General features: G+C 41.0%; 1 protein-coding gene across 1 annotated transcript in view; it reads left to right on the plus strand.

The window, feature by feature from the left end:
- The window catches only part of SYTL4 (synaptotagmin like 4), a 63256-nt gene that overhangs the window by 34740 nt on the left and 4082 nt on the right, over positions 1 to 24434 (plus strand). Inside the window, exons 6-14 of the mRNA XM_052663369.1 lie at positions 5371 to 5472; positions 5919 to 5994; positions 6653 to 6743; positions 6856 to 6959; positions 11265 to 11354; positions 12972 to 13150; positions 13444 to 13546; positions 14066 to 14227; positions 22886 to 22994. Of these exons, the coding sequence (XP_052519329.1) occupies positions 5371 to 5472; positions 5919 to 5994; positions 6653 to 6743; positions 6856 to 6959; positions 11265 to 11354; positions 12972 to 13150; positions 13444 to 13546; positions 14066 to 14227; positions 22886 to 22994 (1016 nt within the window). The remainder of the gene's footprint in view (positions 1 to 5370; positions 5473 to 5918; positions 5995 to 6652; positions 6744 to 6855; positions 6960 to 11264; positions 11355 to 12971; positions 13151 to 13443; positions 13547 to 14065; positions 14228 to 22885; positions 22995 to 24434) is intronic.

Genomic DNA, 24434 nt, shown 5'->3' on the forward strand with positions numbered 1-24434 from the left:
TTCCTCTTCCTGCCTTCAATCTTTCCCAGCATTAGGGTCTTTTCCAGTGAGTCAGCTCCTCACATCAGGTGGCCAAAGTGTTGGAACTTCATCATCAGTTCTTCCAATGAATAGTCACAGTTGATTTCCTTTAGGATTGACTGGTTTGATCTCCTTGCTGTCCAAGGGACCCTCAGGAGTCTTCTCTAGCACCACAATTCGAAAGCATCAATTCTTTGATACTCATCTTTCTTAATTCCTTTCTTTGGGTTTCCCTGGTAGGTCAGATGGTAAAGAATCTGCCTGCAGTGCACGAGACCCGGGTTTGATCCCTGGGTCAGGAGGATCCCTTGTAGAAGGGCATGGTAACCCAGTCCAGTATGCTTGTCTGGAGAATTCTATGAACAGAGGAGTCTTGTGGGCTACAGTCCATGGGGTCGCAAAGAGTCGGACACAACTAGGTAACTAACACTATGCTTACTATGCTTTCTTAATTCCTTCAGTATTTTCATTACCCCATTTTTGAACTTGGTGTCTATTAAACTGAAGAGATCTATTTCGTTGTTTGTTCCTGCAGGGGAGTTCTCTTGGTCTTTTAACTGGGAGTGGTTCCTCTGCTTCTTTATTTTGCTCATGTTTCTCTTACTTTGTGAGTTTAGGAGAAACAAATATCTACTTTATTCTAGAAGGGGTGTTCATCTGCAGGAGTGTTCCTGCGTAGCGTAGTGTGTTTAATAATTTTTTGGCATGAGGGCTGTTTTTGGTTTGGATGCTTGCCGTCCCTTTCCTCAGTGTGTGTTGGCTATTATCCCCTTGACAGGGAGAGTGCACGTGCGCTCCCAGGAAGGCATGTACAGCAGTTGGCACCCGGTTGTGGGGCCCTCAGTGGTAGCAGCAGACTGTGCCCTCTTCTGGGGTCTGAGATGGCAGTGGTGGCTTGCACCCACCCCTGGAGCTTTTGTAGGCAGTGCCTTGCCAATATGAGAGTACATGGGTGGGGAAAGAAGCTTCTGTGGCGAGCCCACCCCTCTCCTGGCTCACCCCCCTCTAATGGCACCTTGCCTCTCTGGCGGGCCCAGGCTTCTTATTGTACTACCGTTATGTGGCGCGCCGCACCCTAGCCCCCTCAGGCTGTTTTCTTGCAGGCACCCCCAGCCTTCTCCCCAGCTCTGCCTCTATAACCTGAGACTCAGCACCTAGCCCCCACCCGCCCCAGCAGACCAGTGTCCCAGGCTGGGGAATGCCATGGGCACTGTCTGTGTAGGCCCCTATCTGCTCTGCCCTCTGCAGACCTGTTACTACACTCTGCTCTGAGGCTCTAAAGCTGCGTCTCTGTCCTGGCTGATCTCTCACCAGTGAAGGAACTTTCCTGTGGGTGGAACCCTTTTCTCTTTCACAGTTCCCTCCCAGATCCCTCCCAGGGGCCCAGGTCCCAGTCCTGATTCCTTTCTCTCTTCCTTTTTTCCTTTGTCCTGTCCAGTTATATGGAGATTTTTTTGCCCTTTTGGAAGTCTGAGGTCTTCTTCCAGTAGATATTCAGTGAGGATATTCAGTGAAAATATTCAGTAGATATTCTGTGAGAATTGTTTCACATGTATTTTTGATGTATTTGTGGGAGAAGGTGAATTCTACGTCCTGCTCCTCTGCCATCTTGACCCGATCCCCAACCATGCCAATTTTCAATGAGGATGTAGAGCAACTGGCATTCTCATACAGTGCTGGTAGGAATGTCCAATGGTGAAACCACTTTGAAAAAGAGTTTAGTAGAGTCTTAACCAGTTAAACATGCACCTACGTTGTGAATCAGCCTTTAAATTTCTAGATATTTACTCAAGAGAAACACAAGAATATGTCCATACAAAGACTTGTGCATGAATGTTCATAGCGGCTTTGTGATTGCCAAAACCTAGAGATAACCCCAGTGTCTATCAGCAGGTGAAAGGATAAACTTTGCTTTGTTTATACAGTGGAATACTACTCAGCAATGAAAAGGAATGGATTACTGATACATGCAATAACATGGATGAATCTTGAAATAATCATGCTGAGTGAAAGAAGCCAAACAAAAAAAGAGGACCTACTGTATTTGACTCTGTTTATATAAAATTCTAGAAAAATCAAGCCAAATGTTAATGACAGCAGATCAGCACTTACTTGAAGACAGGTCTGAGGAGGGAGAGATGGACTATGAAGGGGCATGAGGAAACTTTGGGGAGTGATAGACATGTTCAGTAGCTTAATTGTGGTGATGGTTTCACAAATGTATACATATAGCTGATTCATGTCGATGGATGGCAAAAAACACAGTATTGTAAAGTAATTAGCCTCCAATTAAAATAAATAAAAAAACTCATCAAATCACGTGCACTTTATTAATGTTAGTTATAGCCCAAGGTGCAAATGGAAAAAAAAAATGACAGAAAAATATCACATTGGCATCTTTCTATGTCAGCACCAGGGGTCTGCCTCATTCTTTTTTGTTCTCATATGGTGTGTCATTGTATGTATGTACTATGATTTTATCCACACAGCCTTGGTTGGGTGACTCATCTGTTTTAGGTGACGAGCCCCTCCCCTTCTTTTGTGGATAAGAAGGGCTTTTATTTCCTGAACTTGATTGAACACATCTGACATCACTGGTCAGAATGTAATTTCTGAAGCCTACTGCTTCTGGCTGTCTATGACTTCTTGTCTCATTGAACCCAGAAGACTTTCATTTATCCTAAACATGAAAACGGATTAAGTGGCCATAAATGATCTTTTTCATAAAATTATGGAGCCTCACAAATAATCTAATTCAACTCCCTTATTTTTGCAGAAAAGAAAGCAGGGTAAGTGATTTACCTCAGATCATACAGATAGTTAGAGCCCAGGGCTCCCATCTCTAAGTTTATTTTTCTACTGCACAGATGTCAAATAATTGGTTTTTTGCCCTAGAGTGGTTTGTATCAGCTTTGGATCAGTACATATTAATCTTTAGGAAAAAATACAAGCAGAAAACACTCTCCATGGACCACTATTAAACTCTCTCTCTAGAGGAATGGTTCTGCTTTGGGTTCTTTGTTCTCCGAAGTGAAGAGTGGAAAAGAATGATTCTAAAGTGAAAATGAAATCAAACTCCCTGCTGTGTTTTTGACTAATATATCTAATATACAAAAGCTAATATATCTCTCAAGAAATGACACTGTTTCACCTCTGGCATGCCCTAGGATTTCAACCCCTGCTGTTTGTTTTCATAGAGCTATCTCAAATATCATGTTATGATAACTTGGAAAGTTTATTCTCTCCTGCCTAAGACGCTATAGATTTTGGCTATTTCATTTTGTGTTCTTTTCTTATTAATTCCTTCACTTGTTTGTCTATGAATGCCTACTATTTTCCAGGCACTGTTTTAGGCAATAGTATATACTGGTGATGACAACAAAGTTCCTTGCTTGAGGAGTGTAGATTTGGGAGTGGGGGACACAGACAGTAAGTGAATAATCAAGTAAATATATGTCAGATGTTGACAGGTGCTGTGGAGAAAAATGAAGTAGTCTAAAAGGGAGTACCAGGAAAGCGTGTATGTATGCAGGCAAAGGCTTAATAATAATTAATAATTATTATGCATAATTAATAATAATAATAATAACAATAAGATGACATTTGAGAAGAGAGAAGCAAAGTTTTAAAGTATACAGTTCAGTATCTTTTAGTACTTTCAGGATATTGTGCAGCCATCACCACTGCCTGATTTCAGAACATTTTTATCACTCCAAAAAGAAACCCTGTGCCCATTAAGCAGTCACTCCCCATTTCCGCAGCAACTAATCTGCTTTCTGTTTCTATGGATTTGCCTATTCTGGACATTTCCTATAAATGGAATCATACAGAATGTGGCCATTTGTGTCTTGCAATTCACTTCAGCATAATATTTTCAAGGTTCATCTATGTTGCAGCATGTGTGACACTTCATTCCTTTCTGTTGTCAATAATATTTCATTATATGGCTGTACTACATTTCCTTTATCTGTTCATCTGTTGATAGACATTTGGACTGTTTCTACCTGTTGGCTATTGTGAATAATGCTGCTGTGAACATTTAGATACAATTTTTTTGTGTGGACACGTGCTCCCAGTTCTCTTGGGTAGATACCTATGAGTGGAATTGCTGGGTTGTGTGGTAATTCTGTACTGTGTGTATATATATATATATGTGTGTGTATATATATATATAATCTAGTGTGTGTGTATATATATATGTGTGTGTGTGTGTGTGTGTGTGTGTGTGTGTGTGTGTGTGTGTGTGTGTATTTATTCCACATTGCCAGGCTTGCAGGATCTTAGTTCCACAACCAGGGATTGAACTTGGGCCCTTGGCAGTGGAAGTGTGGAGTCCTAACCACAGGACCACCAGAGAATTCCCTGGGTTTATATTTTTAAAGCTCATTTTAGCTGCTGTGTTGAGGGTAGATTGTATGGGGACAAGGGCAGAAGTAGGGAGTTCAGTTAGGAGACTATTACAAGCATTTCTTGAGGTAAGGGGTCCAGGAATTGTGTCCTTCCCTTTAGAGATGAGGACTGTTGTTTTGAATGCCCAGGGTCATCCTTCATTAAACTGAAAAGAAATTCTGGTGGTCTTCTTAATAATATCTTCAAAGCATACTGCTTATTTATGTACATACTTTAAGGCCCACTGAAGGCATTTAGTCAAGAATTCAGTCAACAAATAATGGAGTGCCCAGTATATGCTGGTTTCTCTGCTAGGCATTGGGAACATAGCAGTGAACAAAATATGTGATCACTGATCTCCTGGAACTTAGTCTAATGGAGGAGAAAGACACTAAAGAAGTAGTTTGTTTATCGAGCAAATTAAATAATTTGTATAAAAGACATAAGAATTATGCATATGATTACTACAAAGACATCAAGTTGCTTTAGGAGCACATAGGAAGGCTACTTGCGTTTGGGGCATGGTCAGAAATGTGAAGGAATTGACATGTAAGGAGAGACTGGAAGAAGGAGTAGATTTAGCCAGGAGTTTGAAGTAAACAAGAAAAATGGCCACTGTGACCATCCCAGGCAGAGAGAAGAGGGAAGAAAAGCAGCTTTGTCATATTCAGGGAACCAAGAGAGCTTCATCATTCCATAATGTAAAGTATGAGGAGAGGCAGAGGGTGAAAAATGAGTCTGTAGAGATGAGCAGGGGGTCAGCTCATAAGGATTTTCTTGCCATGCTAAGGAGTTTGAACTCAATCTCAAGGGCAATAGAGAACCTCTGAGCAGTTTTAAAAGTGTACTCAGCTCTTAGAAAGATCACTTAGGCTACCACTGTGAAGGAGTTGGAAGGAAGCCAACACCCAGCAGGAGAGCCCACTTTCTTTATGTGTTGGCTCTTGGTTTTTATTGTAGCATGTCATTTGAAGTGCCCAAGCTGAAAAGTGGAAAGAGTGCACTGGAAGCTGAGAGTGAGAGCCTGGATAGCTATACAGCTGACTCGGATAGCATGTCCAGGTGAGATGTCCCCAGTCCCGGCCATTCTGCTCAGCCAAGCTCCTGTTTTGTTCTCTAGAGCCAGGGTGTGGGGGTCCCCTGCCTTCAGTGTTCCTGCCTTCTGTAGTTGGTAAGGTGAATGAAGTATTCTCTCTGTTGCTGTGAGTCCCCCGCTAGCACTTCTCTGAGCACAGCCTGCTGCATCTTGGAGAGTGTTCTGGGACCCCTGGACCAGCACCAGTGGATGCTGCTGTCCCTTAGGCATGGGGGTATGAGTGTTTGTATTTGTACAAAGCTACTTATCTGATTGTCTGCATTCCTTCAAGGTGAATCGGATGTGAAGTTGACCTTCTGCATTTGGTTAGGACCTTAAGCCAGTGGCTTTCCTTCCATAGAGCTTGGGTCCCTAGATAGACAGGGAAGGGAGGAGGAGGTGATTTTATTACAGTTTCTGTATCTGCCCCCAGGAGAGACTCTCTGGATAAATCTGGCCTCTTTCCAGAATGGAAGAAGATGTCTGCCCCCAAACCTCAAGTAGAAAAGGTAAGCTTTAGTTATTGGTTGGTCGATCTCTGTCTTTCTGTCTTTCTCTCTCTCTCTCTCTTCTTCCTTTCTCAGGAAGAATTTCAATTAAGAATTGAAGCAAACAAATTTTAGTTCAGATTCCCGTGGTAGCATTTTCTACGGTTTTGGTTGAAACGTGAGAAAATAGGTTTTAGAAAGACACTTACAGAATGAACTTACAGTTGCCAGGAGGAAAGATGGAGAAGGGATAGTTGGGGAGTTTGGGATGGACATATATACACTGCTGCATTTAAAATGGATAACCAACAAGGGCCTACTGTATAACACATGGAACTCTCCTCAAAGTTATGTGGCAGCCTGGATGGGACGGGAATTTGGGGTAGAATGGATACATGTATATGTATGGCCGAGTCCCTTTATTGTTCACCTGAAACTATCACAACATTGTTAATCAGCTATATCCCAATACAAAATAAAAGTTTAAGAAGTTAGTATAAACCACAAACAAAAACAAATAGATTTTGTGCAACTTCCTAGGATTAAGTTAAAGCCCTAAGATTAAATTAATCTTTTAAGTTTGTCATAAATTTAGTGAATATCTGAGTCTCCTTCCCCAATCCACTTTTCCACCTACCGAACTGTCTTTTTCCATTATTTCGCCCTTATCTGTTCCTAGGAAGCTCAGCCTAGGGGTCAAAATGTGGTATCTGTGGACGAGGGTGAAATGATATTCAAGAAGAACACCAGAAAAATCCTCAGGCCTTCAGGTAGCTGGTTTCCCTTCATGGCCTTTTGAGATTGATGTTTGAAGTACTTGGTGGGTTGTTGGTATGGAGAAGAGTATGTTTCTTTTGCTTTGGTTTTTGATTTTCCACTCAGAATATACTAAGTCTGTGATCGATCTTCGCCCGGAAGATGTGGGGCATGAAAGTGGCGCCTTGGGAGACAGGAGCAAATCTGTCCCCGGCCTCAGTGTGGATATGGTAAATACCCTTGTATTTCACTTGGTCACCATATGAAAAATTATATATATAAAGTTGACTTTGGGCTTCCCATGTGGCACTAGTGGTAAAGAACCTGCCTGCTAATGAAGGAGACGTAAGAGACATGGGTTCAATCCCTAGGTCGGGAAGATCCCCTGGAGGGGGGCATGGCAACCCACTGCAGTATTCTTGCCTGGAGAATCCCATGGAGGATTCTGGGAGGAGCCTGGTGGGCTACTCCCCATAGGGTTACAAAGAGTCAGATACAACTAAAGCAACTTAGCGTGCATGCAAGTAAAGTTGACTTTACTACCTGGTACTCTCAACTTACCTGTTTAGTTCTTTAGGAAAAGGTAACATGAATTTTCATTTCTCCCTCAATTCTAAAGTAAATCTGGTTGCTAAACTGCTTAAAGAAAGAGATTATATTTCACTATCTCTTTTGTTTTCTAAACATTGCTTGATATACGGTTGGAGGCTCAAGTGAATACTTCAGTCAGTCAGTTCAGTCATTCAGTCATGTACAGCTCTTTCCATGCCAGGCTTCCCTGTCCATCACCAACTCCTGGAGCTTGCTCAAACTCATGTCATCAAGTCAGTTTCTCCTCCTGCCTTCAATCTTTCCCAAGCATCAGAGTCTTCTCAAATGACTCAGTTCTTTGTATCAGGTGACCAAAGTTTTGGAGTTTCAGCTTCAGCATCAGTCCTTGCAATGAATATTCAGGACTGATTTCCTTTAGGATGGACTGGCTGGATCTCCTTGCAGTCCAAGGGACTCTCAAGATTCTTCTCCAACACCCCAGTTCAAAAGCATAAATTCTTTGGAGCTCAGCATTCTTTATGGTCCAACAACTCTCACATCCACACATGACTACTGGAAAAATGATAGCTTTGGCTAGACGGACCTTTGTCAGCAAAGTTATGTCTCTGCTTTTTATTACGCTGTCTAGGTTGATCATAGCTTTTCTTCCAAGGAGTAAGTGTCTTTTAATTTCATGGCTGTAGTCACTATCGGCAGTGATTTTGGATCTCAAGAAAATCTGTCACTGTTTCCATTGTTTCCCCATCCATTTGCCATGAAGTGATGGGACCAGTTGCCACAATCTTAGTTTTTTGAATGTTGAATTTTTTAAGCTAGCTGTTTCACTCTATTTAACTTTCATCAAGAGGCACTTTAGTTCTTCACTTTCTGCCATAAGGGTGGTGTCATCTCCATATCTGAGGTTATTGATACTTCCCCTAGGAATCTTGATTCCAGCTGGTGCTTCATCCAGCCTGGCATTTTGCATGATGTATTCTGTATATAAGTTAAATAAGCAAGGTGACAATATACAGCCTTGATGTACTCCTTTCCCGATTTGGAAACAGTCTGTTGTTCCATGTCTTGTTCTGTTGCTTCTTGACATGCATACAGGTTTCTCAGGAGGCAGGTCAGGTGGTCTGGTATTCCCATCTCTTTCAGAATGTTCCACAGTTTGTTGTGATCCACACAGTCAAAGGCTTTAGCGTAGTAAATGAAGCAGATGTAGATGTTTTTCTGTAATTTCATTACTTTTTAAGTGATCCAGTGGATCTTGGCAATTTGATCTCTGGTTCCTCTGCCTTTTCTAAATCCAGCTTGAACATCTGGAAGTTCTTGGTTCACACACTGTTGAAGCCTGGCTTGGAGAATTTTGAGCATTAATTTGCTAGTGTGTGACATGTGTGCAAGTGTGCAGTGGCTGGAACATTCTTTGGCATTGCCTTTCTTTGGCATTGGAATGAAAACTGACCTTTTCCAGTCCTGTGGCCACTGCTGAGTTTTCCAAGTTTGCTGGCATATTGAGAGCAGCACTTTCACAGCATCATCTTTCAGGATTTGAAATAGCTCAACTGGAATTCCATCACCTCCACTGGCTTTGTTCATAGTGATGCTTCATAAAGGCCACTTAACTTCTCATTTCAGGATGTCTGGCTCTAGGTGGGTGATCACACCATCGTGGTTATGTGGATCATTAGGTCTTTTTTGTATAGTTCTTCTGTGTATTCTTGCCACCTCTTCTTAATATCTTCTGCTATTGCTAGGTCCATACTATTTCTGTCCTTAATTTTGCCCATCTTTGCACATCTTTGCATGAAATGTTCCCTTATATCTCTGATTTTCTTGAGATCTCTAGTCTTGCTCATTCTATTGTTTTATTTTATTTCTTTCCATTGATCATGGAGGAAGACTTTCTTATCTCTCCTTGTAATTCTTTGGAACTCTACATTCAGTTGGGTATCTTTCCTTAACTCCTTTGCCTTTCACTTCTCTTCTTTTCTCAGCTATTTGTAAGACCTCCTGAGACAACCATTTTGCCTTTTTGCGTTTCTTTTTCTTGGGGATGGTTTTGATCACAGTCTCCTTTACAGTGTCACGAACCTCTGTCCATAGTTCTTCAGGCAATGTGTCTATCAGGCCTAATTCCTTGAATCTATTTGTCACTTCTACTGTATAATCATAAGGGATTTGTATTAGGTCAAATCTGAATGGGCTAGTGGTTTTCCCTACTTTCTTAAATTTAAGTTTGAATTTTGTGATAAGATTCATGATCTGAGCCACAGGCAGTCCCCTGTCTTGATTTTGTTGACTGTATAGAGCTTCTCCATCTCTGGCTGCAAAGAATATAATGAATCTGATTTTAGTATTGACCATGTGGTGATGTCCATGTGTGGCGTCATCTCTTGTGTTGTTGGAAGAAGGTGTTGGCTATGACCACTGCATTCTCTTGGGAAAACTCTGTTAGCCTTGCCCTGCTTCATTCTGTACTCCAAGGCCAAAGTTGCCTGTTACTCTAGGTATCTCTTGACTTCCTACTTTTGCATTCCAGTACACTATGAAGAAAAGGACATCTTCTTTTGGTCTTAGTACTAGAAGGTCTTGTAGGTCTTCACAGAACCATTCAACTTCAGCTTATTTGGCATTAGTGGTTGGGGCATAGACTTGGATTACTGTGATATTGAATAGTTTGCCTTTGTAACACAGATCATTTTGTTGTTTTGAGATTGCTCCCAAGTACTGCATTTCGGACTCTTTTGTTGACTGTGAGGGCTACTCCATTTCTTCTAAGGGATCCTTGCCCACAGTAGTAGATATAATGGTCAACTGAATTAAATTCACCCATTCCAGTCCCTTTAGTTCCCTGATTCCTAAAATGTCGATGTTCACTCCCATCTCCTATTAGACTACTTCCAATTTACCTTGATACATGGATCTAACATTCCAGGTTCCTATGCAATATTGTTCTTTACAACATTGAACTTTACTTCCATCAGCAGTCACATCCACAGCTGGGCGTTGTTTTCTCTTTGGCTCAGCCTCTTCATTCTTTCTGGAGCTATTTCTCTACTCTAGTAGTATATTGGGCACCTACCAACCTGGGGAGTTCATCTTTCAGTGTCATATATCTTTTTGCCTTTTCATACTGTTCATGGGGTTCTCAAGGCAAGAATACTGAAGTGGTTTGCCATTCCCTTCTCCAGTGGACCACATTCTGTCAGACCTCTCCACCATGACCCGCCCATCTTGGGTGGCCCTACACTGCATGGCTCATAGTTTCATTGAGTTACACAAGGCTGTGATCCATGTGATCAGTTTGGTTAGTTTTCTGTGACTGTGGTTTTCATTCTGTCTGCCCTCTGATAGATAAGGATAAGAGGCTTGTGATAACTTCCTAATTGGAGGGACTAGCTGTGGGGGAATCTGGGTCTTGCTCTGATGGGGGGGCATGCTCAGTAAATCTTTGACCCAGTTTTCTGCTGATGAGTGGGGCTGTATTCCCTCCCTTAGGGGTAATGGCAGTAATGGTGACCTCCTTCAATAGGACTTATGCCAGCATGCTCTGCGGCTCCCAGGCCTGTTGTATTTAGTGCCCCTGACCCCGCAGCAGGCCACTGTTGACCCACATGTCCACCAGAGACTCCTGGACACTCTTTGATATAATTTTTCTCCAGTTTGTGGGTCATCTGCTTGGTGGCTCAGTGGTGGGGCTAATGGTAATCTCCTCCAAGGGATTTATGCCACACTTAATAAAATGTAAAGACATGGCTGGGTTGGGGCAGTCAAATTAGAAAGAGATATTCTTACTATTTTGTGATTTGAGAAGGGTGGTTGGGATGTAGTTTGGGAGCCTGAAATAGGGAAACACAAAGATAGAGATAAGCATGTATGTGTGCACATGACACCTCAGAGCTTAGCAACAATTATGGCCCCTACTAAAGGAAAGATATTCGGGTTTGAACTTTTTCTTATTTCTGTTAACTCTGAATGTATATTTATCATTCCAGGAAGAGGAAGAAGAAGAAGACATTGACCACCTGGTGAAGCTGCATCGTCAGAAGCTAGCCAGAAGCAGCATGAGAAGTGGTTCCTCCATGGTAAGTTCTGTCGGTTCTGTGGCTGTGGACATGTTGGGGCGCCAGGTAAGATGGAACTACTTCCCTAGAGCAGAGTTAGGATGTGGGGAAGTTCTGGTTATTCTTTCTGGGTAAGCGAGATGCAGTTGTTTGTTCCTTTTCTCAAGTTAGGCCGTAGTTGCTTAGTGCGCAGTTAGGTGACTTTCTCAGCCTCTGCCCTGGAAATTCTTATTTCAGGTAGTTAGGGCTAGAGATGTTCATCATAGCTTTGTGAACAGTAACCCATAACTTCTACCCTAAAAAGGTACCCAGGCCTCAAACTGAGAAAGATCAGGTGTTCTCATCAGAGCACACCCCACGTCTCACATTCAAGGGCAGTGAACGCCATAAGGGTCTTGGCGGGGTTACCTAGCATCAGGATATGGTTAAGGGAAAACAATACCAATCAGAATCATAAAGTTAAAGGGACATTTAAGAATCAGGGCCTAGTTCTGCCATTAAGTATGAAGATTGATGTTTAGGGGAAACAGAGTCAGAAAGCAGGGTAAATAGATGATCACACTCACACACAGGAAGAGAACGGTAGGCTTGCAGAGTTGATTATTAGCTGAGAGGAACGTAGCTTTTCACCTCTGGTGGGGTTTTCCCTCCAAATATGACACAGTCACTTTTCTCTATAGGCCTTGAGAGGGATAAGGTGGAGAAAAGAAACCCACAGATAATTAACACCCCTTGTTTTAATTGGTAACTGATACCTTCTAACCAACATTGTAACATACATAGTATACACCAAAATCAGACTCAGGGGCACGCTGCCTCCTTGCCGACCTTCTGGGGCAGTTGAAATTTAACAATAAAAATGTATAAAAAGAGAATAAGAAGAACAGCTCAGAGCCCAGGTGAGCTGATTGATAAACCTGAGCAGTTGTAAGCAGTTGTGAATGTGCTGTTAGCTGTCTCTTATATTCTGGCTACAAGACCATTGGCAGTACTGGTTAGTTGCAGGGGCTTTTGTTTTGTTTAGTGACTATGACTTTCTCATGAGTGAAAACGTGAGCAATGTAGCAGGGAGAGCGTGCCTTCACCAGATGTTTATGGGTGCTTTATCTTCTTTATTTCTTCCAGTTTTATTGAGATATAACTGACATACAGCACTGTGTAAGGTGTACTGCATAATGATTTGACTTACATACATTTTGAAATGGTTACCACAATAAGTTTGGGAACATCCATCATCTTATATAGATACAAAATTAAAGAAATAGAGTTTTTTTCCTCGTGATGAGAACTCTTAGTATTTGCTCTCTTAACCACTTTAATATATATAACACACAGCAGTGTTAATTATGCTGTGTGTGTGTATCATGTTGTGTATTATATCCCAAGCACTTATTTATCTTATAACTGGGAGTTCGTACCTTTTGACCACTTTCATATAATTCCCCCTCCCCAGACCCCTTGCCTCTTATAACAACAAATCTGCTATCTTTTTCTATGAGTTTTGTTTGTGTTTGAAGTATAATTGACCTATAACACTATGTTAGTTCCTGTTATACAACATAATGATTTTTGAAAGTTTAAAAATGCTCACCATGATAAGTCTAGTTACCACCTGTTATGTGGGTGCTTTATCTTCAGAGTACGATTGGCAGCATGATGAGCATCTATAGTGAAGCCGGTGATTTCGGGAACATCTTTGTGACCGGAAAGATTGCCTTTTCTCTGAAGTACGAGCAGCAAAAACAGGCTCTGGTCATTCACGTGAAGGAGTGCCAACAGTTGGCCTATGCTGATGAAGCCAAGAAGCGCTCAAATCCGTGAGTGCTTCTGGACCCTGCACAGTGCTTGGAGATGATCAGACCCCAACATCTCCCTGGGCACCCTTGAACCAAAGCTCTCACTTCCTGGGCAGACAGGGAGGTGTGATTGAGAGTGGTTAGGGGAGATGTGGGAAAGGGGCCAGGATTAGGAAAATCCAAGAATGGTGTGTAGAGGAGGGCTTGATGTGATATTTTCATTTCATCATGGCATATGTGTATGGAGGGCAGGGAAGTGAGAAGCAGGTTTCCAAAAAGACAGCCAATGACTCAGTATTCTCCTTGGTTTCTAGATATGTGAAGGCTTATCTTCTGCCAGACAAATCCCGCCAAGGAAAAAGAAAAACCAGCATCAAGCAGGACACTATTAATCCGTTATATGATGAGATCCTCAGAGTAAGTATCTAGAGTCTGAGAGGATAGGAGAACTTGTTCTGTCTTGTGTGCTGAGCTGTAGCAATTCCTCTACTATGTGGCTGGTCAACATGGTTTTCAGTGGCCATGTCTCTGTTTGAGGATACACTGTGGGCATCTGTTCACATCCTGACCTCTCAGCAAACAAAGCTGGTTTGATTTGCTTGGATTCTGGTGAAGTTGGAGGGCCACGTGGTCGCAAATCTCATTTTAAGGGGTCATTTGTAATCAGGAGTCTCCCTGGCAGTTCTTTTGCATATTCCAGTGTTCTCTCACTCACTGAAGGAAAAATTATATCCCAGGTCCTCCCCTGGAGTATGGTAGGTTTTTGTGAAATGGGATAAGTAAAGGCTTTGAGGGATGAAGCTCAAAGTGCTTAGGGACTAAAGTGATTTGATCAGGACTATGGACTTTGTGTATGCTTGCTCAGATTTTGGAATAATCTTTTTCTGAGGAATTACTGTGAACTAATCATCTTGGGTATCTCCTTTCCTTTCACAGTATGAAATCCCAGAATCTCTGTTGGCCCAGAGGACTTTGCAATTCTCGGTGTGGCATCACGGTCGTTTTGGCAGAAACACTTTTCTTGGAGAGGCAGAGGTCCAGATGGATTCCTGGAAGCTTGATAAGAAACTGGATCATTGTCTCCCTTTACATGGAAAGGTAGGCTGCTTTAACAACTCCTTACAGAGCTTACATCTGACGTAGAATCATCTGCAGAGACTTGTGCAGGAACAGTTTTGATTGTAGTTTGTGGAACTCTCGCGCCCCCTGCTGGGGCTTCCTAGTTTAACAGTGATTTTGGATGCTCTTGGACGGCAAGTGTCAGTAATCTCTTCTGTTACAAGCCAGGTGAACGATGAAGCCGTGGTTCCCCTTTGAAGTCTTTCATATATATGTGTGTCAAGCTTTGCTTCCTAATCTTCCAGAGTCTGGGTGTATCCTAACATCCTGACTTGTGCCTTTTCTCCAAGCTAACCTTTTGGATATATCCTAATCTGTGCTGGTTTCCCAAACTACCGTTTTCACTACAGAAATGGGAAGTAAACCAATTCATGGAGCTCCACTTCCCATGCTCGTTGTCATACAAGCCAGGGGAAGTATTACTTTGAGATGGAATCGCAGGGGAGAGTTTAGCAGAGGGTGTAATATTACCTGGGATCTGAGTGTGGACCTGGATTTGAATCCAGACACTGTGATTTGACAGCTAGGTAAATTACCTAACTTAAAAACTAACTTAGGGAAGTCACCTAAATCCTGTGGGCCTTAGTTTCTTCATCTATGAAGTGGAAATGATAATAATATTCTCTTCTGCAGGATCATAGACAGAGTACCAATCAGTGCCTGGCACATAGAAGATGTTCAGTAGGTTATTGTCATTCTGGTTAAGATGAAATTGCTAAAACAGAGTTAGGACTTTTTGATTATCAGAACTTTTCAGTGGCAAGATTCTTCTGTAAAACTTTTTAAAATTAGCATTTTCAATGCTAAAAATAGTTCATGGTAGATAGAATAACTTGGAAAGATAGACATAGAAGTAGTAGTAGTGACTGCTTCTAAAATAAGAAACTGAGGTGGGAGGGTGATTTAGTTTTCTCTATATGCCTTTTTATAACATTTGAAATTTTTACCATGTCTACATATATTGCTTATCAAGAACATTAATAATAAAAGGATTTATGTGTACATGGTTCAAAATTAAAACAATATCCATTCCGTTCAGTCACTCAGTCGTGTCCAACTCTTTGCAACCCAGGCCTCACAGCATGCCAGGCCTCCCTGTCCATCACCAGCTCCCGGAGTAAACCCAAATCCATGTCCATCGAGTCGGTGATGCCATCCAACCATCTCATCCTCTGTCGTCCCTTTCTCCTCCTGCCCTCAATCCCTCTGAGCATCAGGGTCTTTTCCAATGAGTCAGCTCTTTGCATCAGGTGGCCAAAGTATTGGAGTTTCAGCTTCAACATCAGTCCCTTCAGTGAACACCCAGGACTGATCTCCTTTACGATGGACTGATTGGATCTCCTTGCAGTCCAAGGGACTCTCAAGAGTCTACCGAACACCACAGTTCAAAAGCATCAATTCTTCGGCCCTCAGCTTTCTTTATAGTCCAACTCTCACATTCATACATGACCACTGGAAAAACCATAGCCTTGACTAGACGGACCTTTGTTGACAAAGTAATGTCTCTGCTTTTCAATATTCTGTCTAGGTTGGTCATAACTTTCCTTCCAAGGAGTAAGCGTCTTTTAATTTCATGGCTGCAATCACCATCTGCAGTGATTTTGGAGCCCCCCAAAATAAAGAAAGCCACTGTTTCCACTGTTTCCCCATCTATTTCCCATGAAGTGATGGGACTGGATGCCATGATCTTCGTTTTCTGAATGTTGAACTTTAGGCCAACTTTTTTCACTCTCCACTTTCAGTTTCATCAAGAGGCTCTTTAGTTCTTCTTCACTTTCTGCCATAAGGTGGTGTCATCTGCATATCTGAGGTTATTGATATTTCTCCCCGCTATCTTGATTCCAACTTGTGCTTCCTCCAGCCCAGCATTTCTCATGATGTTCTCTGCATATAAGTTAAATAAGTAGGGCGACAATATGCAGCCTTGATGTACTCCTTTGCCTATTTGGAACCAGTCTGTTCCATGTCCAGTTCTAACTGTTGCTTCCTGACCTGCATATAGGTTTCTCAAGAGGCAGGTCAGGTGGTCTGGTATTCCCATCTCTTTCAGAATTTTCCACAGTTTATTGTGATCCACACAGTCAAAGACTTTGGCATAGTCAATAAAGCAGAAATAGATGTTTTTCTGGAACTCTCTTGCTTTTTCCATGATCCAGCGGATGTTGACAATTTGATCTCTGGTTCCTCTGCCTTTTCTAAAACCAGCTTGAACATCTGGAAGTTCACAGTTCACGTATTGCTGAAGCCTGGCTTGGAGAATTTTAAGCATCACTTTACTAGTGTGTGAGATGAGTGCAATCGTGTGGTAGTTTGAGCATTCTTTGGCATTGTCTTTCTTTGGGATTGGAATGAAAACTGACCTTTTCTAGTCCTGTGGCCACTGCTGAGTTTTCCCAATTTGTTGGCATATTGAGTGCAGCACTTTCACAGCATCATCTTTCAGGATTTGAAATAGCTCAACTGGAATGCCACCACCTCCACTAGCTTTGTTAGTAGTGATCCTTTCTAAGGCCCACTGGACTTCACATTTGAGGATGTCTGGCTCTAGGTGAGTGACCACACCATCGTGATTATCTCGGTCATGAAGATCTTTTTTGTATAGTTCTTCTGTGTATTCTTGCCACCTCTTCTTAATATCTTCTGCTTCTGTTAGGTCCATACCATTTCTGTCCTTTATTGAGCCCATCTTTGCATGAAATGTTCCCTTTGTATCTCTAATTTTCTTGAAGAGATCTGTAGTCTTTCTCATTCTGTTGTTTTCCTCTATTTCTTTGCATTGATCGCTGATTTCTTATCTCTTCTTGCTATTCTTTGGAACTCTGCATTCAAATGGGTATATCTTTCCTTTTCTCCTTTGCTTTTCTTTTTTTTTTTTTAACTGATTTTATTTTTTTTAATTTTTATTTTTACTTTATTTTCCTTTACAATACTGTATTGGTTTTGCCATACATTGACATGAATCAGCCATGGGTGTACATGAGTTCCCAATCCTGAACCCCCCTCCCACCTCCCACCCCATATCATCTTTCTGGATCATCCCCGTGTGCCAGCCCCAAGCATCCTGTATCCTGTATCGAACATAGACTGGCGATTCGTTTCTTATCTGATAGTATACATGTTTCAATGCCACACTCCCAAATCATGCCACCCTCTCCTTCAGAGTCCAAAAGACTGTTCTATACATCTGTGTCTCTTTTGCTGTCTTGCATAGAGGGTTATCATTACCGTCTTTCTAAATTCCATATATATTGTTAGTATACTGTATTGGTGTTTTTCTTTCTGGCTTACTTCACTCTGTATAATAGGCTCCAGTTTCATTCACCTCATTAGAACTGATTCAAATGTATTCTTTTTAATGGCTAAGTAATATTCCATTGTGTATATGTACCACAGCTTTCTTATCCATTCATCTGCTGATGGACATCTAGGTTGTTTCCATGTCCTGGCTATTATAAACAGTGCTGTCCAGAATACTGGAAATAAAAGCAAAAATAAATGGGATCTAATTAAAATTAAAAGCTTCTGCACAACAAAGGAAACTATAAGCAAGGTGAAAAGACAGCCTTCTGAATGGGAGAAAATAATAGCAAGTGAAGCAACTGATAAACAACTAATCTCAAAAATATACAAGCAACTTATGCAGCTGAAGTCCAGAAAAATAAATGACCCAATCAAAAAATGGGCCAAAGAGCTAAATAGACATTCCTCCAAAGAAGACATACAGATGGCTAACAAATGCATGAAAAGATGCTCAACTTCACTCATTATCAGAGAAATGCAAATCAAAACCACAATGAGGTACCATTTCATACCAGTCAGAATGGCAGCAATCGAAAAGTCTACAAGCAATAAATGCTGGAGAGGGCGTGGAGAAAAGGGAACCCTCTTACATTGTTGGTGGGAATGCAAACTAGCACAGCCACTATGGAGAACAGTGTGGAGATTCCTTAAAAAACTGAAAATACAACTGCCTTATGACCCAGCAATCCCACTGCTGGGCATACACACCGAGGAAACCAGAATTGAAAGAGACACGTGTACCCCAATGTTCTCCTTTGCTTTTTGCTTCTCTACTTTTCACAGCTATTTGTAAGGCCTCCTCAGACAGCCATAATTTTTTTTTGCATTTCTTTCCCACGAAGATGGTCTTGATTCCTGTCTCCTGTACAATGTCATGAACCTCCATCCATAGTTCATCAGGCACTCTGTTTATCAGATCTAATCCCTTAAATCTATTTCTCACTTCCACTGTATAGTTATAAGGGATTTGATTTAGGTCATACCTGAATGGTCTAGTGGTTTTCTCCACTTTCTTCAATTTCAGTCTGAATTTGGCAATAAGGAGTTCATGATCTGAGCCACAGTCAGCTCCCGGTCTTGTTTTTGCTGACTGTATACAGCTTCTCCATCTTTGGCTGCAAAGAATATAATCAGTCTGATTTTGGTGTTGACCATCTGGTGATGTCCATGGGTAGAGTCTTCCCTTGTGTTGTGGGAAGAGGGTGTTTGCTATGACCAGTGCGTTCTCTTGGCAGAAGTCTATTAGCCTTTGCCCTGCTTCATTCTGTACACCAAGGCCAAATTTGCCTGTTACTCCAGGTGTTTCTTGACTTCCTACTTTTGCATTCCAGTCCCCTATAATGAAAAGGACATCTTTTTGAGGTGTTAGTTCTAGAAGGTCTTTTAGGTCTTCATAGAACTGTTAAACTTCAGCTTCTTCAGTGTTACTGGTCGGGGCATAGACTTGGATTACCGTGATATTGAATGGTTTGCATTCAAAACAAACAGATCATTCTGTTGTTTTTGAGATTGCATAAAACATTATAGAAGTATATAAAAAGAAAAGTAGGTTAGCACTGTTATCAACTACTTGAATATCTTTATAGAAATTTTGTATTAAGCAGCACAGATATATAAATATGGATTTCCTTTTTTTTCCTTTTTACACAAATGAGCTCTTCTCATTGTGTGTATACATATCTTGATTTTTTTCATTTAACACTTTGTCATTTATCATGGACATTTTTCTATGCCATCACTGCAGGTTTATCTCATTTTAACTGCTGAATAGTATTCTTCATGTGGGCTTCCCTGGTGACTCAGATGGTAAAGAATGTGCCTGCTGTGCAGGATACCTGGTTTCAATCCCTGGGTCCAGAAGATCCCTCGGAGAAGGGAATGGCTACCTACTCCAGTATTCTTGCCTGGAGAATCCCAGGAACAGATGGGCCTGGTGGGCTACAGTCCATGGGGTTGTAAAGAGTCAGACACAACTGAGTGACTAAGGACACATAACACATTCTTCGTGTACCTGTATTATATTTACAGTTCCCTCACTGATGGGCATTTAATATTTTTGCCTCTTTTTTCTCTGTTAAAACTATGGTATACTATATCTAGTCCTTCTTTTGTGAGTGTAACTGTAGGAGAAATTTCTGGTGGTGGAATTGCTGAGTCAAAAGAAATGAACATTCAATATTGTGAAGCTATTGCCCTCCAAAAATATAGTAACCACATTAAAAATCTCCCTTTAAGTACTAATACAAATAGGAAAGCCAGTATAATAAAACTATAGCATATTATTAGAAATTTAGAATTTCTTAAGCATTTGGTATATAAGTCATTCTCTCAAGGGCCTACAGTTGATGCAGTTCTAATGGAAATGTCATTGTAAACCATCATGAACTAGTGCCAACAAAGAATGCCCTCCATCAAAAGAAAACCCTGCACTGAAATGGAACTGTTTGCTCTTTGAAATTATTTTGAGCCAGAATGAAAATATGCTCAAAATTAAACAAGTACGCCAATTACGTCAATTTCCAGCTAACATGAAGCTCACAATCTAAAGACTGACAAATTGTATAGATATTTTATAAACAACAGAAAGACCACTCCAGTATTGCATACTTATTTTAACTGAAAACATTCTCCATTTTTTGTCTCTGATTTTTCTTTTTTTTCTTGCCCTAGTGATCCGTTTGCTCCCATTCAGTTTTCTCTTCCTGGCATCCACCTCCCTATCCTTCTATGTCTCTTTCATCCATTACACTGCCATGCATTCTTGGTATATGATACATTTTTCCAGACTGATGGGGATTATGCCTTCCTTGTATTGCTATACTTAAGAGCTGAGTCCCTATGTTAGAGGAGCCCCCGTGAACACAGGCAGTGAAAGAGCACCTCTGATCTGCACCAGCTCATGCTCTGGATTCCAAGACACAAGCATGCCAAGAGAGCCAGCAGAGTGAAACCATCCTGCTCCTCCTGGCACTTACTACTCATCCCTGACACCCACTCATTCCCTCTTGCATTCTTTCAGGAAATATTTGTAGAGCACCTATATATGCCAGGTACATTGCTAAGTGTCAGGCATGCTAGGATGGACAATGATAAAAAACACTTGATTCCTGTCTCCTGGCATTTAGATTCTAGTGGTAGAGAGAGTCATTAACCAAAAGTAACATAAAATTAAAATTATGGCATATTCAAATCTTAGTAACAGAGTTTCACCGAGCCCTCAAATATCTGCAAGCTCTCTTTTTTATTTTATTTTTTTCCAGAAAGAATTCTTTTTATTTCTAGATACTCTCAGAGAGGAAAAAAATAATATGTAGAGGAATAAAAACAGTATTAAGAAGAGACTTCTTACAAGCAACACAAAATGCAAGAAAATAATGGAGAAATAATGTTTTAAGGATTAAATTATTATTATTATTATTTTGTAATGAATGCAAACTTTATTCTGCATTATTTGCTCATCTTATTATTTTCCCCTTTCCACTGTGGCTCAGAGGTTAAAGCGTCTGCCTCCAATGTGGGAGACCTGGGTTTGATCCCTGGGTCGGGAAGATCCCCTGGAGAAGGAAATGGCAACCCACTCCAGTATTCTTGCCTGGAGAATCCCATGGATGGAGGAGCCTGGTAGGCTACAGTCCACGGGGTCGTGAAGAGTTGGACACGACTGAGCGACTTCACCACCATCACTTTCTCTTAATGGAGAATTTAGAATTAAATTATTGATGATTGATTTATACTGGAAATATCAAAGTCAACACACATATATATGGAATTTAGAAAGATGGTAATGATAACCCTGTATGTGAGACAGGAAAAGAGACACAGATGTATAGAACAGACTTTTGGACTCTGTGGGAGAGGGAGAGGGTGGGATGATTTGGGAGAATGGCACTGATACATGTATACTATCATGTAAGAAATGAATCGCCAGTCTAGGTTCGATACAGGATACAGGATGCTTGGGGCTGGTGCACTGGGATGACCCAAAGAGATGATATGGGGACAGAGGTGGGAGGGGGGTTCAGGATTGGGAACTCATGTACACCTGTGGTGGATTCATGTCAGTGTATGGCAAAACCAATACAGTATTGTAAAGTAAAATAAAAAAAAAAGTAGGAAAAAAATAACATTAATGATATTAACTATTACAATCCTCAAATTATTCAATAATTCCAATTAATTTAAAACTAAAAACTAGTATATGAAACAACTGCCTTCAGAGCATTTACGTGTTGACTTTGACATTTCAAGTATAAATCAATCATCAATAATTTAATGCAAGCTCTCTTTTAAAAAAAGACTTCTGATCTTTGAAAATCATACAAGTGATACTTGCCTTTCTCATTAAAAAAACACTATAGATATAGAGAGAGTAAAAAGTGAAAGCCCTTTTTCCTTTCCGCATTCTACTCCCTTCTTTAGAAGATACAAGTGTTAAGTTTGTCTGTATCTTTCTGGGTTTTTCTATGCAGTGTAACATAGTGCTTAAAAGCATGGATTTGAGAGCCAGTCTGTCTGAATTTGAATCCTGGCTCTGCCAATTACTCTGTGACCTTGGGCAAGTTACTTAACTTCTCTGTTCCTCCGTTCAATAATCTGTAAAGTGGGGGTAATTGTGCTCATGTCACAGGGAGTATCTTGAGGATTAAACAAAATGATATACTTAAAATACTATAACAATACCTGGCAGATATAGTAAGTACTGTATGAGTAATAATGATCATAATCATTATTAATATATATATATATATTCACATATACAAATAAGAATATGTTTTAATATAAGTGGGATACTTTTTCTGCATCTTGCTTTGTCGACTTAACAGTACATCTTGGGTATCTTCCCCTGTTAGCGTGTAGAGAGTCACTGCATCCTTTTTGAGGCTCACATGCCATATGCCATACAAGGGCATTAAAATCACTCATGTAACCTTTCCTATATTGATTGACATTTAGATTGTTTCCACTTTGGGGCTATCACTAACAATGTTGGTAACAAGATTCTTCAGCATGCCATTGGTCCCCTGTCATTTTGTATGGCAAGCCTTTCTTGAAGACGTTCAAGGGTATTTGAAATCTAGTAACAGTATCCTCATAGTAGCAAAACAGTCAGCATCACAGAAGACTCCTTGCTAGTTCTTCTGCAGCTCCTTCTGAAGAAACTGCCTAGAATCCTGTGGCTTCCATGGCCTAGGGATCCAGGATGGTATTCATAAATAAGGAGGAGGATACTTTTATGCTGTGAAGCTCTTCCTGAGGGTAATTTTAGATTTGCCTCTGTGAGGGGTCTCAACAGTCTGAATAGCCCAACCTGACCTATTGGGTTTCTCTGTGTTTCAGATCAGTGCTGAGTCCTCGACTAGCTTGCCAGCACACAAAGGCGAGTTGGTGGTTTCATTGAAATATATCCCAGCTTCCAAACTCCCCGTTGGAAGTGACCGGAAAAAGAGTAAGTTTTCTTGGGGGCCTTGGATTTAACTCTTAGTTTTCCGCACTTGATCTGTGCAAGGTTGGTACTGGCTAGCGGCTAGCACTATTGGAGAGACCAGATTATGATTCACACTGGATTGTCTTCTAAGGAAGATTTCTGTAGTAAGTAAGCCATTTCTGTTTTTCAACCGGAAGGGAATGCCTTCAAGTTGAAATTGTTTTTTTGATGCCGTTAAACTAACTTGATCTTGGTCCAGCTCTGGAACGCTACTAAGAGGTCAGAGCAGAACAGAAACTTCAGGACTGAGAGGAGGTGGTTGGAAAGGGTGGTGTATAAGTATAAGGGACAGGAAGTTGAAGGCTGAGGAAGAGTAAGTCAACACACCAGGCACTGTACTAGTGACTGGATATGTAGGTGAATAAGACATGATTTTTGCTCTCCCTTGTACAGCTTATTTTAGAAAGAATGACAGTCATCTGCTCAAAGAACACAGATACAGGAGTGATGAATTCTGTCTGGTTGTATTTGGGAGAGTTTTAAAGAGGAAGTAATGATGATATTTGACTTAAGACTTTACCAGGCAGAAAAGGAAGAGAGTGGGGTGAGAAGAGCACTTTCTAAGAAGAAGAGATAGCAGGAGCAAAGGTTTGAAAAAAGCATGGTAAATGTGAGGTGGCGTGTGACTATGAGGCAATTAACTTCTTAGTTAAGTGGGGCTGGAGTTCTGATATATAGATGTGGGAGTGGAGATGAAATTGTTGATGGGGTTGGAGCCTGGCTATAAAGGGGCATGGATGTAATAGTAAGAAGTTGAACTTGATGCTTTGGCAATGCAAGAAAATCAAGAAATTTAAAGAAAAATTTCTTTAAAAGTTCCTTGCAGCAAGATCTAATCTATAGGGTTTGGGGAAGTCAATGAGATTTCCGAGGAGGGTGTGCAGGATGACTAGAGAAGAGAGGCAAGGAGAGAAGCATGAGGAACAATTTAAAGTATGAAGAGGGGGAAGAGAAGCCAGTGAGGTAGAGGCTTATCAGAAGAGAGCCATGCTGGAAGAGAGCTTGAAGAAGGGAGCAGGGTTGTCAACAGTATTGAAATACCACTGGCCTGTCAGGCCCAATGAGAAGACACACCTCCTCAGCATTAGATTACATTTTCAGTGGATCTCAGTGGAAGCAGAAGCCAGATTTCACTAGAAACTAGGCTGAGTGAATGAAGCAAAGTAGAAGTGATGCATGTGGACTCTATTTTCTAGGAAAATTGATGGTGAAAGAAAAGAGAACAATGGAGGAAATCTTGAGAAGGAGATAGGGTGAAGGGAAATATTCTTTCAAAAGAATTTTTTAAAAGCAGAAGTGAGATTAGCTTCTGTTTAGACTGAAAGGAATGGAACCAGTAGAGAATGAGATATTAAAATGTGCGCTGGGGGTTGAAATTGATGATGCCTGATGAGTCTTGTT

This window comes from Budorcas taxicolor, chromosome X (assembly GCF_023091745.1).
Source record: "Budorcas taxicolor isolate Tak-1 chromosome X, Takin1.1, whole genome shotgun sequence".
NCBI classification, from domain to species: domain Eukaryota; kingdom Metazoa; phylum Chordata; class Mammalia; order Artiodactyla; family Bovidae; genus Budorcas; species Budorcas taxicolor.